Source organism: Nannobrachium achirus, assembly GCF_963921795.1.
Source record: "Nannobrachium achirus genome assembly, chromosome: 9".
Classification (NCBI taxonomy): domain Eukaryota; kingdom Metazoa; phylum Chordata; class Actinopteri; order Myctophiformes; family Myctophidae; genus Nannobrachium; species Nannobrachium achirus.
In genome coordinates this window covers 12,652,773-12,676,138 of record NC_137818.1, presented here as the reverse complement: position 1 = coordinate 12,676,138, position 23,366 = coordinate 12,652,773, and the positions used below count along the sequence as shown (strand labels likewise).

The 23,366-nt window shown below is 42.0% G+C and overlaps 1 protein-coding gene across 1 annotated transcript; it reads left to right on the top strand.

Moving 5' to 3' along the window:
- Positions 1-9,524: 9,524 nt before the first annotated feature.
- LOC308291360 (rho-related GTP-binding protein Rho6-like) lies at positions 9,525-22,923 on the top strand (the record flags this gene model as incomplete). The annotated part of the gene is made up of 5 exons (XM_080733355.1): positions 9,525-9,647; positions 10,806-10,893; positions 21,096-21,205; positions 21,721-21,855; positions 22,678-22,923. The coding sequence occupies 5 exons, from the start codon at positions 9,525-9,527 to the stop codon at positions 22,921-22,923; spliced, it is 702 nt and encodes a 233-aa protein (XP_080589481.1).
- Positions 22,924-23,366: the final 443 nt, after the last annotated feature.

Genomic DNA, 23,366 nt, shown 5'->3' with positions numbered 1-23,366 from the left:
ACGCCAATAGATGTGTGCGTAGAAGACCTGGCCCCATGAAGTGAACGGGAGTGACGCAACTCTCCATTCTAGGGCTCTGATGATTGTGAGTGGCACCCCCGGAGAGCAACACGCAACCGCAAAGACGACCCTTTCTATGCGCGTAAGTTGTGCACATGCAGCACACATTGCGCGCGCGTGCACACACACACACACACACACACACACACACACACACACACACACACACACACACACACACACACACACACACACACACACAGTATATTCTGTATAATGTATTTATTTATTTAGATGAGTAACTAATCGCTCTGGGTCTACTAAATGCCTAAAACATTTCCCATGTCAATATGTTCAAAATAAAACAGCATAATGGCAAATATAAATGTATTTTTCTGTTCAAGTTATTCTAGTCAAGGTATTGATGTTTTGTCATTACCCATAACAGTAAAATACATATTCCCATTTTCACCATGCAGTACCCCTGCATACCCATAGTACACATACACCCACAGCAAACCTTTATGTATCTCATATAGCATTGATGCTTTTCACACACACACACACACACACACACACACACACACACACACACACACACACACACACACACACACACACACACACACACACACACACATGGAAACAGAACTTTTCATTCAATTTGAGGAGTAAATAATGTATTTTATTTTGGTATGCGTTTTCAGAAGCTGATCAAGGAAGTGCTTCTCTGTCAGGCACTGGGACACAGAGACCTTCAAGCAAAGGAACAGGCAAAGGTAAGATAAAAATAATGATATTTTATATATATATATATATATATATATATATATATATATATATATATGTGTGTGTGTATATATGTGTATATATATATATATATATATATATATATATATATATATATATATATATATATATATATATATGTGTGTGTATATATATATATATATATATATATATATATGTGTGTGTGTGTGTGTGTGTGTGTGTGTGTGTGTGTGTGTGTGTGTGTGTGTATATATATATATATATATATATATATATGTGTGTGTGTGTGTGTGTGTGTATATAGGAGCTCCTGAGCTTCACCGAAGCCATTGTCGAAGCCTGGTGCACCCCGCGACCCACCCAACCCCTCTGGCCCGATCCTCGGAGTGTGAGGAGGTCAGCCCATGTCCCTGAGAAGATACCGCCCAGACCACGAAGGAGAAACCCTACAAGGGTCTGCTACATCTGCAGCAAAATACATAAGAAAAGGAGTGAGACCTCATTCTACTGCCCTCTGTGTCTTGTGCCTTTGCACAGGAGGCTTTGTTTCGAACGGTACCACGCAGAGATTGACTATGAGCATGCAAGCGGTGCTCGACGTCGACGATAGACAGACACATTTTGATGACATGAGTGTAGACATACTGTGTACCGATTTGTGTGATTTTAGGGCAAATTCTGTAGGAGCAGTGTCCAAAAATGTGTTTGAAAAAATCGGCCTGATGGTGGCGCTATATGGGACAGATCCATTTTGATGACATGAGTGTAGACATACTGTGTAGCGATTTGCGTGATTTTAGGGCAAAATCTGTAGGAGTAGTGTCCAAAAATGTGTTTTGAAAAATCGGCCTGAAGGTGGCGCTAAATGGGACATATCCATGTTGATGAGATGAGTGTAGACATACTGTGTACCGATTTGCGTGATTTGAGGGCAAATATTGTAGGAGCAGTGTCCAAAAATGTGTTTTGCAAGAATCGGCCTCATGGTGGCGCTAGAAGAGGGGCATGTGAGAATTGATGGGTGGAGGTTGTAGGTTGGCAGGCAAGGAGTGTGTGTGCGAAATTTGGCATGGATCGGGGCAACGGTTGCGGAGATACGATGTGACGTGCAAAAGTGTGACGTGTGACGGACGGACAGACAATGTGCCCATTACACTGTAAGAAAATATTGTTTTTGTTTCAAATCATAAAGTAAGCATCTGATGTAATAAATAAAGAGCTGTGAGTAAAAAAAAATGAGTTGTTTGCTTGAAAAGAGACCATTCACAAAAACTTCTTTTTCTCCAGTTGTTATTCTGAGAGGGCTTGGTTTTGGTGAAACAAGGGTTTTCAAATGGCTATAACTAAAGAAGTGTACATGATAAAAACATAATTATTTTTTCTGTGGAAACTAGAAGTTACCCTCTTTCATCTGGGCCATGGCATGACATAGTCATCATTAGACAGAATTAAAAAAAAAATGGTAAACATGGTAAAAAATCAAGAAATGCTTGGCAACCTAGCTTGATAGTTCACTTTTAATGGTGGCAGTCAATGAGTTAAGGGTTCTTTATAGAACCATTAAAATATTGGTCCTTTAAAGAACCTTTGTCTGAAATGTTCTTTCTGGAACGAAAAATTGCTCTTTTCTATGCTATGGCATCTTTCTCCGGTTTTGGTTCCGTTTGGCACCTTTTATTTTCCTGTGTGTAGGCCTACTAGGCAGCAGGTGCATTGCTTTCCCCATTCAGAGACAGAGCTGTCATGCTATACATTACTAGCTTAATCAAAACCCCCTGTGTTTTAGTAAAGAGGTTGTTTCCATTTATACCCTGCACCACTGCATGCTCAAACTGCGTGGGATAACATACAGGTACATACAGCATACAGGTTTCTCTTTAAGTTGCATTGTACAGTATGTACGTATTGTAAGGCGGTATTGTGTGCACACACAGACAACTTTGTGTGCACAAAGAAGTGCGAGAAAGAGTATAACATTTAGTTCGGAAGGTCGCCTGGGAATGGGAAGGTCCCCGGTTCAAATCCCCCCTGCAGGCTTTTGCAACAAAGTGTCCTTGAACCAGAGAGACTGATCCCCAACCACTCCCCATGGGCACTGACTGTATTAATAGTGCCTAGTGCTCCTAAAACTTAGGATGGGTCACTGCAGAGGATGCATTTTCAGGTAGGCCTAAGTACTAATGTACTCGGCACGAATACCAGTCCGCGTGCCCAATTTCACACTACCAGGTCTCTGCCTGGTATTCCTAGACGTAACCTCAGTAAACTAACCTTATTCCTAACCTTAACCTCAGTAAAGTGCCAAAACCTAACCCTATACTGAACTAAATATTGGACCCGAGCATTACAAGCAACACAATATTCCCCAAATATTCATACTAAAATGGAGAGACACAAATAAAGAGAAAATCAACTTTATTATCAACCTTTCTCAGTCTCAGCAACACACTCTTGTGGGATCTAGCACCCGGTGCTATTGGTAAACGTGATGGGACCTGAGCGAGATTTGCCGTCAGACGCCGGCGCCCACTTAGGAGACCATTTGCAGGATTTGTGTACTGTCCAATTGAGATTGCATACTTTTGAAAATCTTTGACCCAACTTCTCTCCAAAATGGCTGCTGTGCATATATATATATATATACTGTAGCCTATTTGTGTTCAGGGGACGGAAGCCAGGCGGAGGAGGGTTGATAAATGTAATCCTACAGGCTGGGGGCGGCACCTGTCAGCAGGCCAGCAGGGAGTGTTGGGTGGGTGGAGTGGAACGAAGGTAGAGTTGCTCAGATACCAATACCAGTATTGGAAAAGCTACCGATACTGCCTAAAATTCAACAGCAGTGACAACTAGGAATCAATTGGCATTACGACTTAAAGCCCTTTCCCACTCGGTGCGATAACGATATGTCGGCTACGGTGTTCACATCAATTATGACGGCTTTATCGTTGTGGTGTTGACGCTACCATCCACTTCATTTGAAAAACTATATTTTTTATCGTTATCACGCCCAGCGAGAAAGGGCCTTTAATTGTGGAGAAAAAGATATGAGGTCGACTGATGGGTGGAATTTCAAGAATTGTAAGGACTAGCCCTTCGATTCCCAACCTGTGGGCCGTGAGAGGTTTGCAAAAGGTCGGAAACTGTTGTCCATGGAGCTACAGGTTTTGTTAGCCTTCTGGTTGGTCCCTGACTGATCGACCAGCAGGCTCTACCTGCCTTGTCCCGCCCTGGTTCCGCCTTTGTTAAGTTGAATTTGCTAAAACATAATTCTTGGAGAAATAAAAACATTTTAAAAACATGCTGAGTCACTATACTGCCACTGAGCAGCTCAATTTTACTGAAACCAAGTTTGAAATTAGAAGTGAACACACAGAATAACAATACGAAGCAACTGAATTAAAATGGTAGTGGATGGAGTGTCCCACCTAATGTCCCACCAAGACACAGCAGCCAATGGGTGTGAAGAAGGGCGGGACAACGGGCGGGACTTGACAAAGGGTAAATCATTACCAGCCCAGTATAGATAATGCTCAATTAAAATATTCAGTAATAATCATGCTAAGCATGCTTTAACATTATAGACTACTACAGTATATGGCAGGCCACACCACAACAGATTTTCCTTCTTGTACAATTTATTAACTCACCCGCGGTCTCCTCCATGTACAGTACAGTGGGCTGTGTGTGAAAAGGGTAAACTTGGTTTATGTGCGCCATCTGCGCTTGTGCTTATTATGACGTGTGTACAGTATGTGCAATTGTTGCGAGTGCGACACACTGTCAGATTAGATTAGACACAGTCCATTCAAACACAGAAACGCTTTAGCATGTAAAACAGCAACATGGTAAAGCAAGGGTCTTCAACAGGGGGTCCGGGACCCCTAGGGGGTCCTCAGCGTTACTACAGGGGGTCATCCAGATCTTTGTGTGATAGAAACAGTTTTTCTCCTTTTTTAAATTAACCACTTGAACCCTAGCGTCCATATTCTGAGAACTTTAGACAGAAATAGCAGATCTACAAGCTCACAACGCCTTGCTCTGTGAGACGTTGTGAGCTTGTAGATCTGCTATTTTTGGCAAAGAGGTTTGGTGTAAAGGGGAAAAAGAGCAGACTAAGTATAGAGTGAAAGGTCAAGTTTATTAAGTATTGATGGTTCGAGTGGTTAAATATCTGAAAACACAAATTGACATGAATCCAAAACACACTGATGATTGTGCTGTCAAACGATGAAACTATAGAATCAATATGAAAAGTTGTGGGGGTCCCTGCTTCATCTCTCGCGCAACTAAGGGGTCCTTGGCCTGAAAATGTTGAAGACCCCTGTGGTAAAGACAATACATAGAGAATCTCTAGGAATTCATCCAGGCCTCCTGACATACAGGAACACTATCAGTAGGGCAGTTTGTTTAATGCTGCAGTGACAGAGTAGACAAAACTCCTGCCAAAGCCAGTTGTGTTTTTCTTTCTTTCTTTCTTTTTCATTTTAAAGTCCAATATGATCCCTTTCTAGCTAGAAGTGATGACTGAGGGGAAGGATCAGGGTCATTTTCTAAATGTGAGTGCTATGCTATGAGAGTTGAGCACAGCACTCTTTCTATTTTGGTTACGTTCTCCAGGCTATACTACTCAAGGTGTGAGGTTACTCTGGACTTAGTTGCAAAGTCATATCTTAAACTATGATACCATAACTGTGTAGTGGTATTGAGAATAACCAGTCCAGTATTAGGGTTTTAATTGATTGATTGATTGATTGATTGATTGATTGATTAAAGACTTTATTAGTGGTTTGCATAGGAAAGGGTACATGACAAGGTCAACTAAAAGGATAAACACCACGAGAAGGCCTATGGCTTGTTTCAATTGGGGTCCCTTTTTTAACACTGAATGACAGACAAAACTGTTACTGTAAGTTGTGTTACTTAAGAATAGTTCGGATGGAACCGGCTCAGGCAAACAACATAGTCTAGACTGTAAATGCGCATGTCAAGCAGTCTCTGACCAAGTCACTAGACTTAGTATCGCATGCCCCCCAACGGACTGGAGTGGTACATCAGGTTAACCATTATTCCAATTAAGGAAAACCCTGGTTTCCTCTCAGTTTTTAGGAGGCAACTTCACAGGAGCATTCAAAGTGCTCACATTCATTTGTAAGCATTGACACAAGCTATCAAGTAGTAAAGATGCCAGCAGACTGGACCATATTGGTCATAGCAGAGAGAGGGAGAGGGTGACCGACCCAAAACAAAGAAAAATCTTGACTAGGTACAGACTCAGTGAGCACAGCCTTGCAATCGAGAAAGGACGTCATAGGCATACCTGGCTCCCTAGAGAAAACAGACTTTGCACCCACTGCACACAACATGAGGTGGAAACTGAACTACACTTCCTAACCCCCTGCCCACTGTACTAAGACATCAGAGACACATACTTCCCTCAGATCATAACCACCCAAGGAGAGTTTGAAAACATGACCAATGATGAAAAACTCCCATACCTGCTGGGTGAAGTAAAACAATGTGCAAACACAGCAGCAAGAGTTGTGAGCTGCTGTGATAGGAGAAGGATATCAAATGGAACCCAACCACCTTAAAAACCATTGTATTGTATATATATCCCTGCTCTGCCTGCATGTAACCTTGATGCATGAAAACTGTTACAGTCTTTTCACCTGTACAAATTTTGTTCTGATAGTATTGTATTCTATTGTATTGTGTACACTTTTACTTTGGCAATGTAAACGTATGTTTTCTCATGCCAATAAAGCCCTTTGAATTGAATTGAATTGAGAGGGATGTCATGCATGCATGTTTCTATTAACTTATTTTTTTGTTGCTTTTTACCCCTTACGAGTCACGACTAAATTGAGGAGATCGCCCAGTTTAATCGTTAAGTCAATTGATTCCTCCCCAAAATGTGTGTTGTATCCTACTGACTCTTCTGGCAGTGAGGAGCCCCCACCGAACTCTTCGTGTTCGTATCCCCTGAAATCCGAGTAACGGAAGCTGGCATTTCCGTTCGCTAAGCAGCAAGCTATATATGCTTAGATGATTTTAATCTAAGAAATGTGTCTTAGGATACATTTGCACAACTTTGAAGCTGAAATGGAAGTGGAGAGGAGGCTTCAAATCCACTTTATCACTATAGTCTCGCGTGGCCAGACTGTTGACTCTGCGATTTGGAAATGCTCACTTGAGTATCCGGTGAGTATCCGGTTAAAGCGGAAGTGAAGCCTCCTCCCCACTTCCGTTTCGTTTTTAACATCTCGCACATTTATCCTAATATAAATAAAAATCATTACGCATATTTAACTTGCTGCTTAGTAGAAATGACATTTTAAAATATATTTTTATGAACAGAAATGCCAGTTTCCATTACTCGCTGTTCAGGAGGTGTAGTTCCAGACTCTATTTAGCATTCGGAGATTGTGGAATAGTTGTCTGGCTACACGAGACTACTTTATCGCTTACTCATGATCAGAACTTCCGTTCCCCAGACTGTATGACGGAAGCATTTGAAATCTGTGGGAGGCAACAGTCGCTAAAGCCAGATTGGCCACGGCGGATTTGAACCCTCGACCTCCACGTTGATGGGCAGGCAGCCAGGCACCTAAGCACTTTAGATGTATGTTTCATATACAGACAGAGACATATCTTCCTTTAATTCCTTCTATCCTATCCTATACTATACCCATTTAATTGTAGGCTACACATTATTTTTTGGTAATTTAATTGAATGAATTGAGACACAGACAGAGAGACAGACAGGCAGACAGGCCAGTGGTGGAAAAAGTACTCAATTGTTTTGACTTGAGTAAAAGTATCAATACTGCAATGTAGAAATACTCTGTTACAAGTAAAAGTCCAGAATTCAAAATGTACTTGGGTAAAAGTACGAAAGTATTGGCATCAAAATGTGCTAAAGTACCAAAAGTAAAAGTACAAAATGTTTGAAAATAACAGATCTACAAGCTCACAACACGCCAACATGTACTAAAAGTACCAAAAGTGCAAAATGTTTGAAAATAGCAGATCTACAAGCTCACGCGTTGTGAGCTTGTAGATCGGCTATTTTCAAATAGTCATGGTACAGAATAAGGCTAAAACTGATTAATGTATGTTTTATAATAGGCCTATTATAATTTATATCTGCAAAGTAACGTGTAACTAAAGGGGTGCGTACCTTTTGCGCGAAGCCCGAAAGCGCGAAGTGGGGAAATGTCTCCTACCGCACCGTTAGCGCGAAGTGGATATTCATGAGCCATTGGGATTGATTGTTGCAACTTGTCACACTCTAGTAGTCTATTCAGCCAAGGCAACAAAGAACATTCCAGGACAATAACGTGTGAAAAGCCTAGACTTTAGAAATTGTATTTCTACCCTTTTGTTTTATTCCTTGTGCATATATTTCTGATATATAGTGTCTTAGCTTATAGGCCTATTTCAATTTGATATAATGAGCTTATGCCAGATAGAAATGTAGTAATCTTCCTGGACCCTTATTGTGAAGGGCTGAAGGCAGAGAAATGATCTACAAGCTCACGTTGTGTTGTGAGCTTGCAGATCAGCTATTTTGCGAGACAAGCTGAGTGCAGACAGCACTGCATATTTTGCGTGCACAGTGGAGCATGTGAATGAAAAGAGAGACATTGTACTACCATACAATATCGAGCACTGCATATTATCAACGTTCACAAGGAGCTGTACTACCATACAATATCGGTGCGGTAGGAGACATTTCCCCACTTCGCGCTAACGGTGCGGTAGGAGACATTTCCCCACTTCGCGCTTTCGGGCTTCGCGCTTTCGGGACTTTCCCAACTAAAGTATTCAAATAAATGTTGTGGAGTAAAAGTACAATATTTGGATCCGAGATGTAGTGGAGTAGAAGTAAAAATATTGGAAATTGGAAATAGGCCTACTCAAGTAAAGTACAAATAATACCTCAAAACTGTACTTATAAAGTACAGTACTTAAGTAAATAGGCCTATATTAAAATAAGTTACTTTACACCACTGAGACAGGCAGACATGCGACAGACAGACAGACAGACAGACAGACAGACAGACAGACAGACAGGCAGACAGACAGGCAGGCAGGCAGACAGACAGACAGACAGACAGACAGACAGACAGACAGACAGACAGACAGACAGACAGACAGGCAGACAGACAGGCAGGCAGGCAGGCAGGCAGACAGGCAGGCAGGCAGGCAGGCAGGCAGACAGACAGACAGACAGACAGACAGACAGACAGACAGACAGACAGACAGACAGACAGACAGACAGACAGATAGACAGACAGAGACAGTCAGTCAGTCACCAACAACCAACCATGCAAGCACGCATCTTTTTCTTGGCCAGACGATGCTATCTACAACGCCCCGCCCCTCCGTACCTATAGGGCGGACGCTCATTGGCTGGAGGCGCCAGTATAAAGTTCCGCAATGACTCTCCAGTCTCCAGTCTCCTTCAGTCTACTCATTTGCGTTCTGGTCGCTGCTTCTTGCCTGTAGGTTGGACCAGCATTCATTCATTCAGCACCACTGTGAGGCGGACAGCACCACATGCATGCAGTAGCCTACATACAGCACCGCACCGCTCATGAGGAGAGACCAGACCACTGACTGACTGACTGTCACTGGCATCTATATATCCGATTGAAAAGTCTCATTTTGATTTATTTTGACTGTTCTTTTGGCCGCGATATTATCAAAGTCCAGTATTTCTGTAGTTCTTCTTCTTCTTAATCTTCACCATGAAGGAGAGAAGGATCAGCCATCAGCCCTTTATAGCCAGATGTAAACTAGTGCTGGTCGGGGACGTCCAATGCGGTAAAACAGCAATGTTACAAGTGCTGGCGAAGGATTCCTATCCAGAGGTAGGTTCATCATGATTTTATATGTGTGTGTTTTTAGGTCGACTATAGCTGCAGTAAACAATTGCAGATAAACGTGACGCTGTAACCTAGGTAGGCTAATGGGTGGATGATACAGGTGACTATTGTAAAGTTAATATATTTTCGCAGTGGTGGAAAAGGTACTCATGTTTTACTTAGGTAAAAGTATCAATACTGCAATATAAAAATACTCTGTTACAAGTGAAAGTCCAGAATTCAAAATGGACTTGTGGTAAAAGTAGGCTACTGAAGTTAAGTATTGGTTTCAAAAGGTATTTAAAGTAGGCCTATATCAAATTTAAGTAAATGTAGGACTAATTATGCTGAATTTCCAAACAAGTTTTCAAATGTTTAAAAACCTTTTGAAAATTGCAGATCTACAAGCTGACAAAATTGCTTAACCCCTAAAAAATGTTTTTTTTTTCTGTCAATGACACACCCCATGGAGACGAGTTCTGTAATATTATTTTGTTTGTGTCGCATTCCTAAGCCAATAATTTTAGGAGGCTCTTTGTAGACCCATTGATTCCATATGGAGACCCAAATGCATTTGGGTCTCCATCCGGAACCAATGGGGTAAATGTATTATAATCAAATTATTGGCTTAGGAATGCGACAAAAACTAATATTATTGAACTCAAGTCTCAAGTCAAAAAAATCATTTTGGGGGTGAACTACTCCTTTAATGTATGTTTTGTAATAATAATCAATCTACAAAGTAACTAGTAACTTAAGTTTTCGAATAAAAGTAGTGGAGTAAAAATATAACATTTGTCTCTGAGATGTAGTGGAGTAGAAGTAAAAGTACTGAAAATTGGAAGTACTCAAGTAAAGTACAAATATCTCAAAAATGTTACTGAAGTACACTACTTGAGTAAATGTACTTAATCTTAATTACTTTACACCACCGATTTTCTGTTGGTTTTGAGTCAAACTATACAAACAGTTGTTGAATATTTTTTATATACTGTATTTTAGTAATTTTCTTCCATGAAGTGAAATCCAAATCATGAAGGCTCCCATGCATGCAGGCATGCTATTAAAACGTCATTCCTTGTCCATCCATAGACATGCTATTAACGTCATTCATTGTCAATCCATAGACATGCTATTAAAACGTCATTCATTGTCCATCCATAGACATATGTCCCCACGGTGTTTGAGAACTACACAGCCTGTCTGGACATCGAGGACCAGCGGGTGGAACTCAGCCTTTGGGACACATCAGGTGAGCATCATACAACTCTCCTCTCATGTCAGATGTGTCCTCAACATCAGAGTTAAATGAATGGATGCATGCAAGGAATTTGTTGCAACTGTAGAAATAGACCTTAATGGTGAAATGTTCTAATCATGTATACTTTACTTTACATAACTAATGAGACGTTTTCCAAAGATTTAATTTTTTAACATTTTGGACCAAATAGTACATTTTACATGGAGGTGCCCACTCTTCCTTAGTGCCCACTCTCCAAATTAACACTCAATGCTGTTAAATGTAGTGTGTGACCATCTCTCTCTTAACCACATGAACCCATGAGTCATGACATATTGTAGGGGAACATTTTAAAGATTCTAAAAAGAAAAAAGAAAAAAAAACATTTTCAAATATTTTCAATTCTTTTTTTAAATAGTGAAAATAAACATAATAATCCCTGCTATTTTGTTGTTTTAAAAAATTAGGGTTTAAGTGGTTTCGCCCAACCAGGCCTATCTGTATCTTTATTACTTTCACTGTCACTTTATTACTTAAAAAAAAAGATAACACAATCAAAGTCTTTGTGACAGAAGGCTGTGGCTGTGCTCAGCCAGGAAAGATCAGAAGGCAGTTTCAGGAACATTCATTGAGACTTCAGAGAGTTAAAGGGTAGCTACTGTGAAACCCATCAGTTTACCCTTCCCAACCTCCAGACAATGCAATCAGGCCCGAGTTGGTAAACAAGTGCAAATGAAGGTCTGTCGCCTCTATTGTGTCTTGCTGTCTTGTTATCTTTGCAGAGACTGGCTTTTTAGTGTTCTTGGTGTTTCTGTTGATCCAGTTACAGTATTGTTCCAGCGTTTAGCACCTCGGTGAGAGTCCATACGATCTGCCTGGCTTGCTTTTGCAAGGTGGCACAGAGTCACAATCCCATCCAAATCAATTTAAAGGGGGTTTATTGCCACGAGAAAACATATGTTTACATGGGCCAAAGCAAATGTGAAATAAAACAGTCAAAACTAAGAAAGGTATGTGAAACTGTAGCTTACGAAACCATGACAATTTAGCCTTTGCTGGTAGAAATAGTTATAGGCTTATGTAAGCAAGGGTAACTTGGCATAACGATTTTTGAAAGAAATAGTAGCAGTATTTAAATATGTTTCAGTCACTACTAGTTGGTATACAATTGTTGAGACAAATAGCAGCAGCAAGTTTCTTTTAAATATTTCAGTAAAAAAAAACTATTTGATTATTCACTTCACCGCAGGCCAGGTAGATCATGTCTCCACCTCTTTTATCTGTGCTGTTTCACACCAAACCCAACGCTGTGTAGCCTGTACATTAATTCAGCAGTGAGATGGACTGCTTTACATTAATAATTCATAAGCACCAACACCACCACCAGCAGCAGCCCGTTTTTAACATTCCACACAGCTCCCAAACCCCAGCATTCATTTGGAATGCAGCAGTGCTTACTACCTATTCCAAAGACTTGTACGATTTTGGGAATTTTAACCACATCCCCACGTCCATATTCGGATCATGTCATAATAAGTGAACATGCTTGCGAAAATAGCCGAGCTACAAGCTCGCAATGTGTGATTTGTGATCCTGATTTTCAGTGAAAAGACTTGGTGTTCACATAAAAGCATCAAAAGTAGCACATCCACAAGCTGGAAACGCGGTGCGAACTCACACGATTTGAGCTTGTAGATCTGCTACTTTTGATGCTTTTGAATTTGAATCCTAAAACAGCAACAGTTTTGGACTTATGAGGTTTCCACCCGACAGATGTAAGATATGGTCTCTTTTGGAGCGTATGTTGTTATAAGGCAGGGTCAGGTCCTCCCTGGCACCCTTTAAACTAATTACCCCTAATTAGACCTGGTTCATTAACATACATTATTCGGAATAATGTATGTTAATTAATCAGGTATCAGGTAAATCAGGTAAATGTCATGGAATTTCCATACATTTATAACCATCTATCAGGTAAACGATGATAAACAAGAACTTGCACTTTATTGAAGCAATCTGATTCTATCAAATATAATATATATATATTATTTTCTTCTTAAAGGACAACTTTAGTTTTTTACAACAAGGGTTCATATTTTAGATTGTAATTAGAGAAAAGAAAAGATGAGTGTTAAAATGTTTTCATTTTAACACTCATTTTCATGTTTAGTGGCTAAATATGTATTTTTAGACTAAATAAGCCGGCAATTTCTTTGTTACTATTTACACCAGCCCACATAAGTCACATCTGCCCATGAAAGATTGCAGTGCATCTTGGGAATGGGCTTATTGGGTCTAAAAAATGTAGCCACTTGCATGCATGCCCCTAACCTGGGAGCATGCATGCAAATCAAAATCGTTAAAATCACTAAAACGATAGAAAGAAGTAAATGAAAACATTTTAACACTCATCTTTTCTTTTCTCTTTTCTCTAAAATATGAACCCTTGTTGTAAAAAACAAAGTTGTCCTTTAATAATCCTACAGCTAATTTCTATCATCAAAACATTTGTGATATTTTGAATTGGCTGATATGACATTGTGTTGTGAGTAGTGAGGAGACATATAACATATACAAATATAAAACAAATAAGAGTATATTTTCAAATGGAGGATCCATGGCCAAATACATCATTTTGGGGTCCTTGACCTTGACATGAAAATATTTGAGAACCACTGACCACTAAACAATCATCCAATAAAAGAAAACAAAGTGAGGATAGCTTATTGCGTTCATAACAGCCAAGGCATTGTGGGTAGAGGAAGCTGGACCCTGCCAGTTGGCCAGAGGACGCCTTGTTGCACACAGGGACGAGGGTTGCCTCGCACACAGGGGGTGGAAGTGTGTGTGTGTGTGTGTGTGTGTGTGTGTGTGTGTGTGTGTGTGTGTGTGTGTGTGTGTGTGTGTGTGTGTGTGTGTGTGTGTGTGTGTGTGTGTGTGTGTGTGTGTGTGTGTGTGTGTGTGTGTGTGTGTGTGCGTGCGTTTGCGTGTGCGTGTGTGTGTGCGTGCGTGCGTGTGTGTGTGTGTGTTATTTTGGGCGACAGCAAACAGAAGGCACAGTGGAGGGATACCAAAAGCGAGGAAGACATGTATGACCTGCACACAGCCTCACACTGTGCTACTGGCTGAAGGCATTATCATTATGTAATGTATCTGTACATGCGTTTTATGATCTTCTCTGTCTGGTATCTATCTATCTGTTAGGCTAGTTTGTAGGTCTATAGGTTAACGGTTAGACTTGACCTTTTCAGGTAAAGTTGCATACTTTCATTTTAGCACTATTAGCCTTATGGCCCAGGGGTCTTCAACGTTTTCAGGCGAAGAACCCCTTAGTTGAGAGAGAGATGAAGCAGGGACCCCCACAACTATATCTTAGCCTAATATCATAGCCTAAAATAGCTGATCTACAAGCTCACAACGCCTCGCGCTGCGAGGCGTTGTGAGCTTGGAGATCTGCTATGTTTGGCTAAAGTTCTCAGAATATGGACACTAGGGTTCAAGTGGTTAATATAAAAAAGGAGAAAAAAACTTTCTATCACTCATAGATTTGGAGGACCCCCTGTAGTAACTCTGAGGACTCCCTAGGGGTCCCGGACCCCCTGTTGAAGACCCTTGATGTAAAATAAACCGCTAGCAGATCTGTCTTGTAGCAACATAAACACTATAGCAGGGGTCTTCAACAGGGGGTCCAGGACCCCAGGGGGTCTTCAGAGTTACTACAGGGGGTCCTCCAAATATTTGTGTGTTAAGAACGTTTTTTTTCTCTACACTACCACTTGAACCCTAGTATCCCTATTATGTGTGGAACATTAGCCAAGAATAACCAATCTACAAGAATAGCCAAACTACAAGCTTACCACGTTATCGCACTGCGAGGCGTTGTGAGCTTGTAGATCTGCTATTTTTGACAAAGAGGTTTGGTGTAGAGGGAAGCAAGAGCAGTCAGAATAAGTATTGATGGTTCAATTTGTTAAATGTCTAAAAATACACATTAGACCAACAACCTACACTGATGATAGTGCTGTCAAACAAGTCTACTCTGATGTCTAAGAAATCTATGAAGATTTTTAATCTCCAACACAATTTTATACAATATGTAGTGGGGGTCTACAATCTAAAATGGCACACAGAAGTTTCCCGGTTTAAATTGGATAATAGATGAACGATGTGTTGCATTTTTGCTTGTAGATCAGGCTGATCAGCTATTTTCTGCAAAGAGATTTGATGTAGACGGGGGGAATAGGAAGTGGACCAAGTATAGACCCCTCTGGGAGTGGTACCCCAGTCAGCTAGTATAAGGTTTAAGACTGTGTCTAGCATTCAGTATACCAGAGTTGATACTTGCTGCTGGGCAGTGATCTTTCTATATGACATCGCATCTTATATGACAGAAGATGCGATTACATTACAAGATGTTTATTTTCAGGATTCAAGTTAAAAAATGGAGATCTAAAGATCTACAAGCTCTAGTCTACAAGCTTGAAACGCGTCGCTTCGCACCACGTTTCGAGCTTGCGGATCTGCTACTTTTGATGATTTTGTGTGACGCTGTACTATGATCAAGTAAGACCTTAATTTACGAAAAAATACAAGCAGTTAAACTACAGAGATATTGCCCTGACAGCAACACGTTGATGGTTAATTGTGCCCTTTTTCTTCCTGCGATGGTTTGGTCCAGACGGTTCAGTTCAGCAGGTTCATGTGGTCTGTGCTGTGTTGCGTAACAGAGAGATGCTGCAGCCTCATTTAAATTCTCTGGTACGACGGTGTCACTCGTTCACCTCTGGTTTTTGGCAAGCGATACGGTCGCACAATGGAGCGTATTAAATGATGAAACCCTATAGGCTTCACAACGCCTTGCGCTGCGAGGCATTGTGAGCTTGTAGATCGGCTATTTTCGGCAAAGAGGCTTGGTGTAGAGGGGAAAAAGAGCAGACTAAGTACAGAGTGAAAGGTCAAGTTTATTTGGTAATGACGGCCCAAGTGGTTAAATATCTGAAAACACAGATTGGTCATGAATCCAAAATACACTGATGATTGTGCTGTCAGATGAAACTATATGGAATCTATGAACAGGTTGTGGGGGTCCCTGCTTCATCTCTCTCTCAACTAAGGGGTCCTTGGCCTGAAAACGTTGAAGACCCCTGCTTTAATCTTTACTAGTGTGATGCTCGTTCTGAAGGTATCAGTTCAGTTAACACGTTGCAGTCCGAAATAGAATGGTGGTTGGTAGATTAGCCGTGAAATTTCTATTATTGTATTGTGATCTGAGACATAATATTATGTTTATAAACGGGATGGTGTTTTTTACTGGTGTTTCAGTCCGAGTGTGGGGAAAGGGTGCGTTCGGAAATGCGCACCGGACTGCGCGGGCGTTTATCGTGGGCTTGCCCAGGCCTTACGGCCTGGGCATAAATATAACGATTGCATTCACCACGGCTTCGTAACTCGCGCGGCGCTCCGCCGGCCGCGCGGCCCTGGCCCGCTCTTCGCGGCCACTCGCGCCTGCGGCGCTCGGGGGCGAAGAGCAGGACCAAGGTCCGCTGGCCTTCGCGCCGCTTGCAATGTCGTGGACAATAAAACGAGCGCACCCTTTCATACACTCTGACTGAATCACCAGTAAAAAACACTATCTCGTTTATAAACATGACCCCGCAGCCCCTCCATCTTGAACAGCGCCGCTGTTTTTTCTTTTTTTTTTCCCCCAGGCCAGTAACTCACCATGATTTTCTCGATCTCCGTTGGGATAGAATGGGGGTTTTGGCCGATCGTCGATGTCCCCGTGCGTTTCGCGTGCGCGATCCTTTCACGTAAATGTCCCCGCAAATAGTCCATGTGTGACTGAAGAACAGAACTGAAAAGTTTCGCTAGCATAGCCCCAAGCATGGCTGCAGGAGGAGCTCGAGTGTGTAGACAGTAAACGGATGGGTGGAAGGTGCCTTGGAGAAGGAGAGGCGCTGACGTCACCTCTGCTTCATGCACGGTCTGCATGAGCCATCAGTGCACGAGTGGTGACTAGGGAAGGTTAGACGATCGCCGATTTTCGGATCAAAAGCTTTTATTCCGGTTTTAAAGACAAAGTCCGGGAATAGACGGCCTGGCTGAGAGTCCCTGGGGGGATGTGCGATATAGTACGGTTTTAACATTAAGGGGCCCCCCTTGGCTTAGAAGGTGTTAAGCAACCTGTTGCATACCTGTTGTACCTGTTGTCAGAGTACTTAGTGGAGTACCCAATACCCATTCATTATCATAGTATTTTTTTAATGCCAGTCTATGATGTCAGTACTCACAAAGCGTCACATTGCGATGTGTTGTGAGCTTGTACAGTAGATTAGCTATTTTCAAATAGCCAATGTATACGTTTAAAGTGCACATGTGGTCTATACTTATAGTCGCTTCTTTTGGGCTTGTTTTCATAGACCTGGTTGCTTGTTTCTCTCGCAAAATCTGTCAAGAGTTACATAGTGGTTGTGTGATCGGAGCATTGTCTTGTTTTCTGAGCCTTATATCGGCACCGTGAATGGCAGTGTCTGGTTGTCCTCTAGTGTTGATGCATGATGACAGCTCAAAGAATGGATTCTGAACATTCCAGGCTATATGGAGTATACGAAGGCTTTATGAACAGGGCTGGGCAACATGTACGTATACAGTATACTGATATACAGGGCTTGATATTAACTTTTTGAGGCACTGTCCTCTGGACAAGTACATTTCCCATTCCCTTGTCCAGGCACAAAAGACACTTATACGGTACCCCCCCCCCCCCCCCCCCCCCCCCTCCACTCCACAGTCGATAGTCTGCATACAACACAAAGCTGCTAGGAGCGTCACAGAAAAAGTGAAACCAAGAGCCACTTGTCCAACAGACAAGTACATTTTTAATGAACTTGTCCATAATGATGTATTAGTTGTCCCATGACAGCCTTAATGTCATGCCCCATGGATATTATGAGACTAAGATATCATCTGGGACAGTGGTTCCCAAAATGGGAAGGGGTTCTATATATGCCTAGCCTATACTCTGTGCTTAATATTCATATCAGGTACAGTATACTGTAGACTGTGGGCAACTTTGATGATGGAAAGGGCCACTATATTTTCACACTCACTCCAGAGGGCCACATTGCATATTTTTACGTCCTACTTTGTCATTCTAGTATCTCATACAAAAGAAGCAAAAATAGCAGATCTACAAGCTCAAAACGCATCGCGCTTGTAGATCGTCTATTTTTGCTTATTTTGGAATCCTGGATTATATTTGTTATTTTTTAATTGGAATCCTGAAATGTAACATTTTGATTTCATTTCAAACGAATTTAGTTATATACTTATGTTAACTTTATGAACCTAAATACAAATACATTGGACATAAAACAATAAATTGTAATACTACTATACTAGTATAGTCATTAAGCTACTAAAATAGACTGACGGAATTAAAGCAGGTCATGTTTGGAATTGTAACAGCTGAAATCAATAATATATTCAGTATTCCAATATTAACCTGAGGGCCACATTAAGTGAAGGTGGGGGCGGGCCGCCAGTTGCCCATGTATACTGTAGACTGATAACCTGATATAGCTTGCTTGGCTGATGACGTGCAATTGTTTGACCTGCTTATTATGCCCTTGTTCTCTTTAGGAAGCCACTGTAAGCCTCTGGGTGCATACCGGTAGTTGGCTCACTGTCAGAGTAGGAAATTAGCCACTTACACACATTCCTTGAGAAGCTAATAATGACATGCCCAAAATAGACATGCCATTATTAGCATGCCAGTGGTTATGTGTGTGGTTATGTGTGTGTGTGTGTGTGCGTGCGTGCGTGCGTGCGAGCGTGCGTGTGTGCGTGTGTGCGTGCGTGCGTGCGTGTGTGTGTGTAGGGGGGGGGCTGATTAGGTAGCAGGAGAAAACACAATAGAGAACGGACGGACATCCTCTCACTCTGGTTTTAGCACAGCGTACTTCCTGTGAGTTAAGAGGGTCACACATAGTCGTGTGATTTATTAAAATGTCGAGAGCGGTATTTATGCTTCCTTCACAGAAGTATAATTACGGCCGGCTCTTAATGGGACAGCGTTCACACTGCACCGCGGACGGAGAAAGGATATTTATCACGTAACCTATAGCATAAGTATATCGTCTCTGTCGGGTGGAAACCTCATAATTTCAAAACTGTTACTTTTCAGGATTCAAAAGTAGCGAAAGTAGCAGATCTATAAGCTCAAAATGGTTACACTTTAGGAACATAGGCTAATATATAATGTTGATATTCAAGTTTTTTCTGAACTTGCATGTAACTCTAGCAGCTGCTTTTTCTTGTTATGTCCTACAACGGTGTCATTCGCCTAAAATAAGCTGATGAGCTTGTAGATCGGCTATTTTCAGAGAGTGACACCATCGTACAACAGTCTGAATCAGGCTTGTAGAGACACGCTTGCATTTGTGGGAACTGTGTCTAAATCTACCCATTCTCTTGACACAATTTTAGCAATATTGTGCTTTTAATAGTGTAATATTGTCAACTGAGTCAAATCACGCCACTGTAACCACATATACTTTGTTGATGGGGTTCCCTATGGGTCTGTATGTACTTGGCCCCCTCCTTTTTACCCCCTCTAGCCTATTTAGACCTGGTGCTACCTATACATTGGTATACCTTTCACCACCTCTGTGTCTCATTAGTATTTGCTATATAGCAACATCATTTATTTTAATTCTTTTAGGCATTTTGAATCTGCCTCAGGTCCAAATGGGCTAGTCTACACTAAATCTCCCTTTGAAGCCATCCTATTTCGATCATAGCCGTCACTTGCATTTCATTTCGCTCTCCGATGTCAGCCTACACAATGCAAAATCAGCCTAAAATCTTTTTAGGATGTGTTTTGTTTTACTCCAAAGTGTGTGGCGTAATAAAGAGATAACAACTACAACTATCAGATATAATCTTTTAACTGGCCTCCCACAACGCAGAGAGATCTCTTATCTTCCCCCTCCCCTCTCGTCAAGTGGGATGTCCAACTCAAAACAGAAGATGTGTAGTTAATTATCATGTGCTGTGACTCTGTGTCGATTTACTTGGGAAAAAGATGCCAGCCTTCACTGAGGACTCTTGGTGAAATGATGTTCTCTGTTATCAGTTGTGTTGGTGCTTGAACCGTGTGCATGTGAGCAGAATGCTTGATGGGTTCAGACTGCCTGCCTGCCGCGGTCGCTGCCATGGTTACCAGTTTGGGGCGGTGTGGGGAGGGGGGGGGCTCGCCAGAGAAAGAAGACCTGTTATGCACAATGTTTTTGGCAACTTCAAAGTGACTAGTTGACGATGTTATGGTGTTTGTTCGTAGTACTGCATAGTTCCCTTCCACATGCATAACATGCTTATTGTATATTAATCACGTTAAACTTGGCGTCTCCCTATTTTAGGCAAACAATTTTGTTCATCTACCAGCTCACAATGCGTCACAATGTGACGCATTGTGAGCTGTGTAGCTGTTGTCTGTTTGGCCAAGTATAATCGTCTCTGTCTGGTGGAAAACCTCACATCTCCAAAACTGTTACTTCTCAGGATTCAAATTAAAAAATAGCAAAGGTAGCAGATCTACAAGCTCAGTTAGAATATGGAGATAGGTGGTTTCTGTCTGACATCAACGATATAGGGCTTAAGTGGTTAACTAACTTTCCAAACCACACCTTTGACTCTCACTGTAAGTGCCATTCCCGAACTAGTTGGGGATTTCGGAACTAGCCGTACTGTGCTGATCCCGAAGAACTTCTGGATTTCGTTTTATATATTATATTAGCGTGCAGTCAAAGGGACTCACGGGTGAAAGCGACTCACTGTGCTGTGTTCCATTGGGCGATGACGTCATCACGAAGCGTATAATCTCCATTATGCTCCTATTCATTGGCGCTGCAAAGACACTGCTTTATCTCCCAAAAATGGCGACACTTGGCCGCGATGGTCGGCATCGGTTACAATTTTTCTTCTCTGTGTGAAAATAAACAATCTGGTCAACATCTGGGTTTAGTTCATTTCCACAACATGGACCGATCGTGGCTTCCGGGGCTCTTCAAAATAAAGCGCAGTGAATGGTGGAACATCGTAGCACACTGTGTTTGGATGATTACAAAAATAATAGCACTAAAAGTGTTAAGTAAGCCATTTGGAATGTGTGACATTGCTAAGCTGTGCTCTGCTCTGTGTGTGTCTGTGTCCAGGGTCTCCCTACTACGACAACGTCAGGCCGCTGTGCTACAGCGACTCGGACGCGGTGCTGCTGTGCTTTGACATCAGCCGCCCGGACACGGTGGACACGGCTCTGAAGAAGGTATGGAAACAAACAAACAACCACCACCTCACACTATATGTCTCTACTTCACAACTTCACTCTCTCCACCGGTCCTAGACGCTTCCATTTTGATTGATTGAATGCTTTATTAGTCAGAAATGTGAAACCGCATAAGGCTAAAATGATAACACAAAAAAAGTCATGGGTACTTGTTTCCATTGTGGCCCTATGTATTCAATTCATTAACATAGCATACAAAATGTACACAATAATACTCTCCAGTACTGTCATACTTGCCATAGCACTTGCTTATGCAAAGGCTAAGCAAAGGCTAAAATGTAATTTAGATAGCATGTTATTTAGACAGATGCCAGATTAATTTGTAGACGTGACATCCTATAGTTTGTATAGTTTCAATGTACAAATACAGACTTCAGTATCTCTGTGCATTTGATGCAATGATATACTGTGTTTACTTTGCTTACTGTAAATCAATCTGGATTAAGAGTGTCTGCTAAATGCCTAAATTTTATCGTGTCCATTCCCTTTTACAGTGGAAGGCTGAGATCCTGGACTTTTGCCCAAACACGAGGATCCTGCTGATCGGCTGCAAGACGGACCTCCGTACGGACGTATGCACGGTCATGGAGCTGTCCCATCACAAGCACACGCCCGTCTCCCACGAGCAGGTTGGTCTCATGAATGATTGATTACTCTTCCTTTCCTTGTCTTATCTCTCTGTTGACCCTTTGATTTTCTCTTATGAATAACTGGTGTCTACCAGTCAGTCAGACAGACAAGTCAGTCAGTTTATTGGATAGTAATAATGGATTTCATGAGCTCTAGTACAGCTCTAACTTCACCGTCTCTGTCGGGTGGAAACCTCGCGTGTCCAAAACTGTTACTTTTGGTAAAAAAAAAAGCTAAATTAGCAGATCTACAAGCTCGAAACGCGTTGTGCCAGTGGGGTGCACATTTCTCACTCTTTTGAAGTAGTCAGACAGGTACATGGGCACCTGGTCCCTTGAGTATCTTGAAAACCAGTAATTTATTTGAACCACTTCATCCATTTATATGTTGGCTATATACAAGCTCACAGCGCGTTGCGAGCTTGTACATCTGCTATTTTAGAATAATTTAGATTAGATCTAGATCAGGGGTCTTCAACAAGGGGTCCTCAGAGTTACTACAGGGGGGGGGGGCGCCAAATCCTTGTGTGATAAGATCATTCTTTTAAATTAACAACTTGAACCCTCGAATCCCATTCTGAGGAGAACCTTAGCAGATCTACGAGCAGATCTATAAAGTTTTCAGGTCCTTGGCCTAAAAACGTTGAAGACCCCTGATCTAGATCTTCTGTGGTTCTCTGGCACAAAAACCTTTTCAAACGGGGAGTCTGCGACCAAAATACACGTCAATTTGGGGGGCCGGGGCTCTTGGCAAAAGTTGGAGAACCACAGTGTTACTGTGTGTATAACTAAACGCTCTTTCTTCTCCTGGTTCGCGTGCAGGGCTCTTCCCTGGCCAAGCAGCTGGGGGCCGAGGTCTACCTGGAGTGCTCGGCCTTCACGTCGGAGAAGAGCGTCCACGGCGCCTTCCGCACGGCCGCCCTGGCCTGCATGAACAAGCTGCAGCCGCCCGCCAAGCCCAGCCCCGCGCGTCGCCTCTCCAAGAGGCTGCTCCACCTGCCCAGCAAGGCGGAGCTGCTCTCCTCCGCCTTCGGCAAGGACAAAGCCAAAGGATGCACCGTCATGTGAGACTGACGTAGCCTTCCTTCACATGTGGACTGAGTAATAGAACTCTGCAAGGACGTATGGACTGGTTCCTTGCTCGTGTGGGAAGAGAAGAGGCCGTGAAGGGGGAAATAAGGGAGGCATCATCTACAATTATTTTAGTTTTTGGTCCTTTTTTCATCTCTTTGTTATGATAGTGGAGAAGACATGGAAATGAAGGAACGATAATGCGCCGCAGGTCTCCGTCGGGAATCAAAATCGGGGGATGTTGCAATTATGTTGTCGACTCTACTCGTGCCCCCCTGTAATTAAAAAGAATCGTGTAGACCACTGTTTCCCAAGCACTGGGTCGGAACCCATTTGTGGGTTCGCGGATACATTTGTGTGGGTCCCTTAATTTTTGTTTTAAATTATTATTATTTCAAAACAAGATTTTCATGTATAATAATCTTTAAGAAATCTACCAA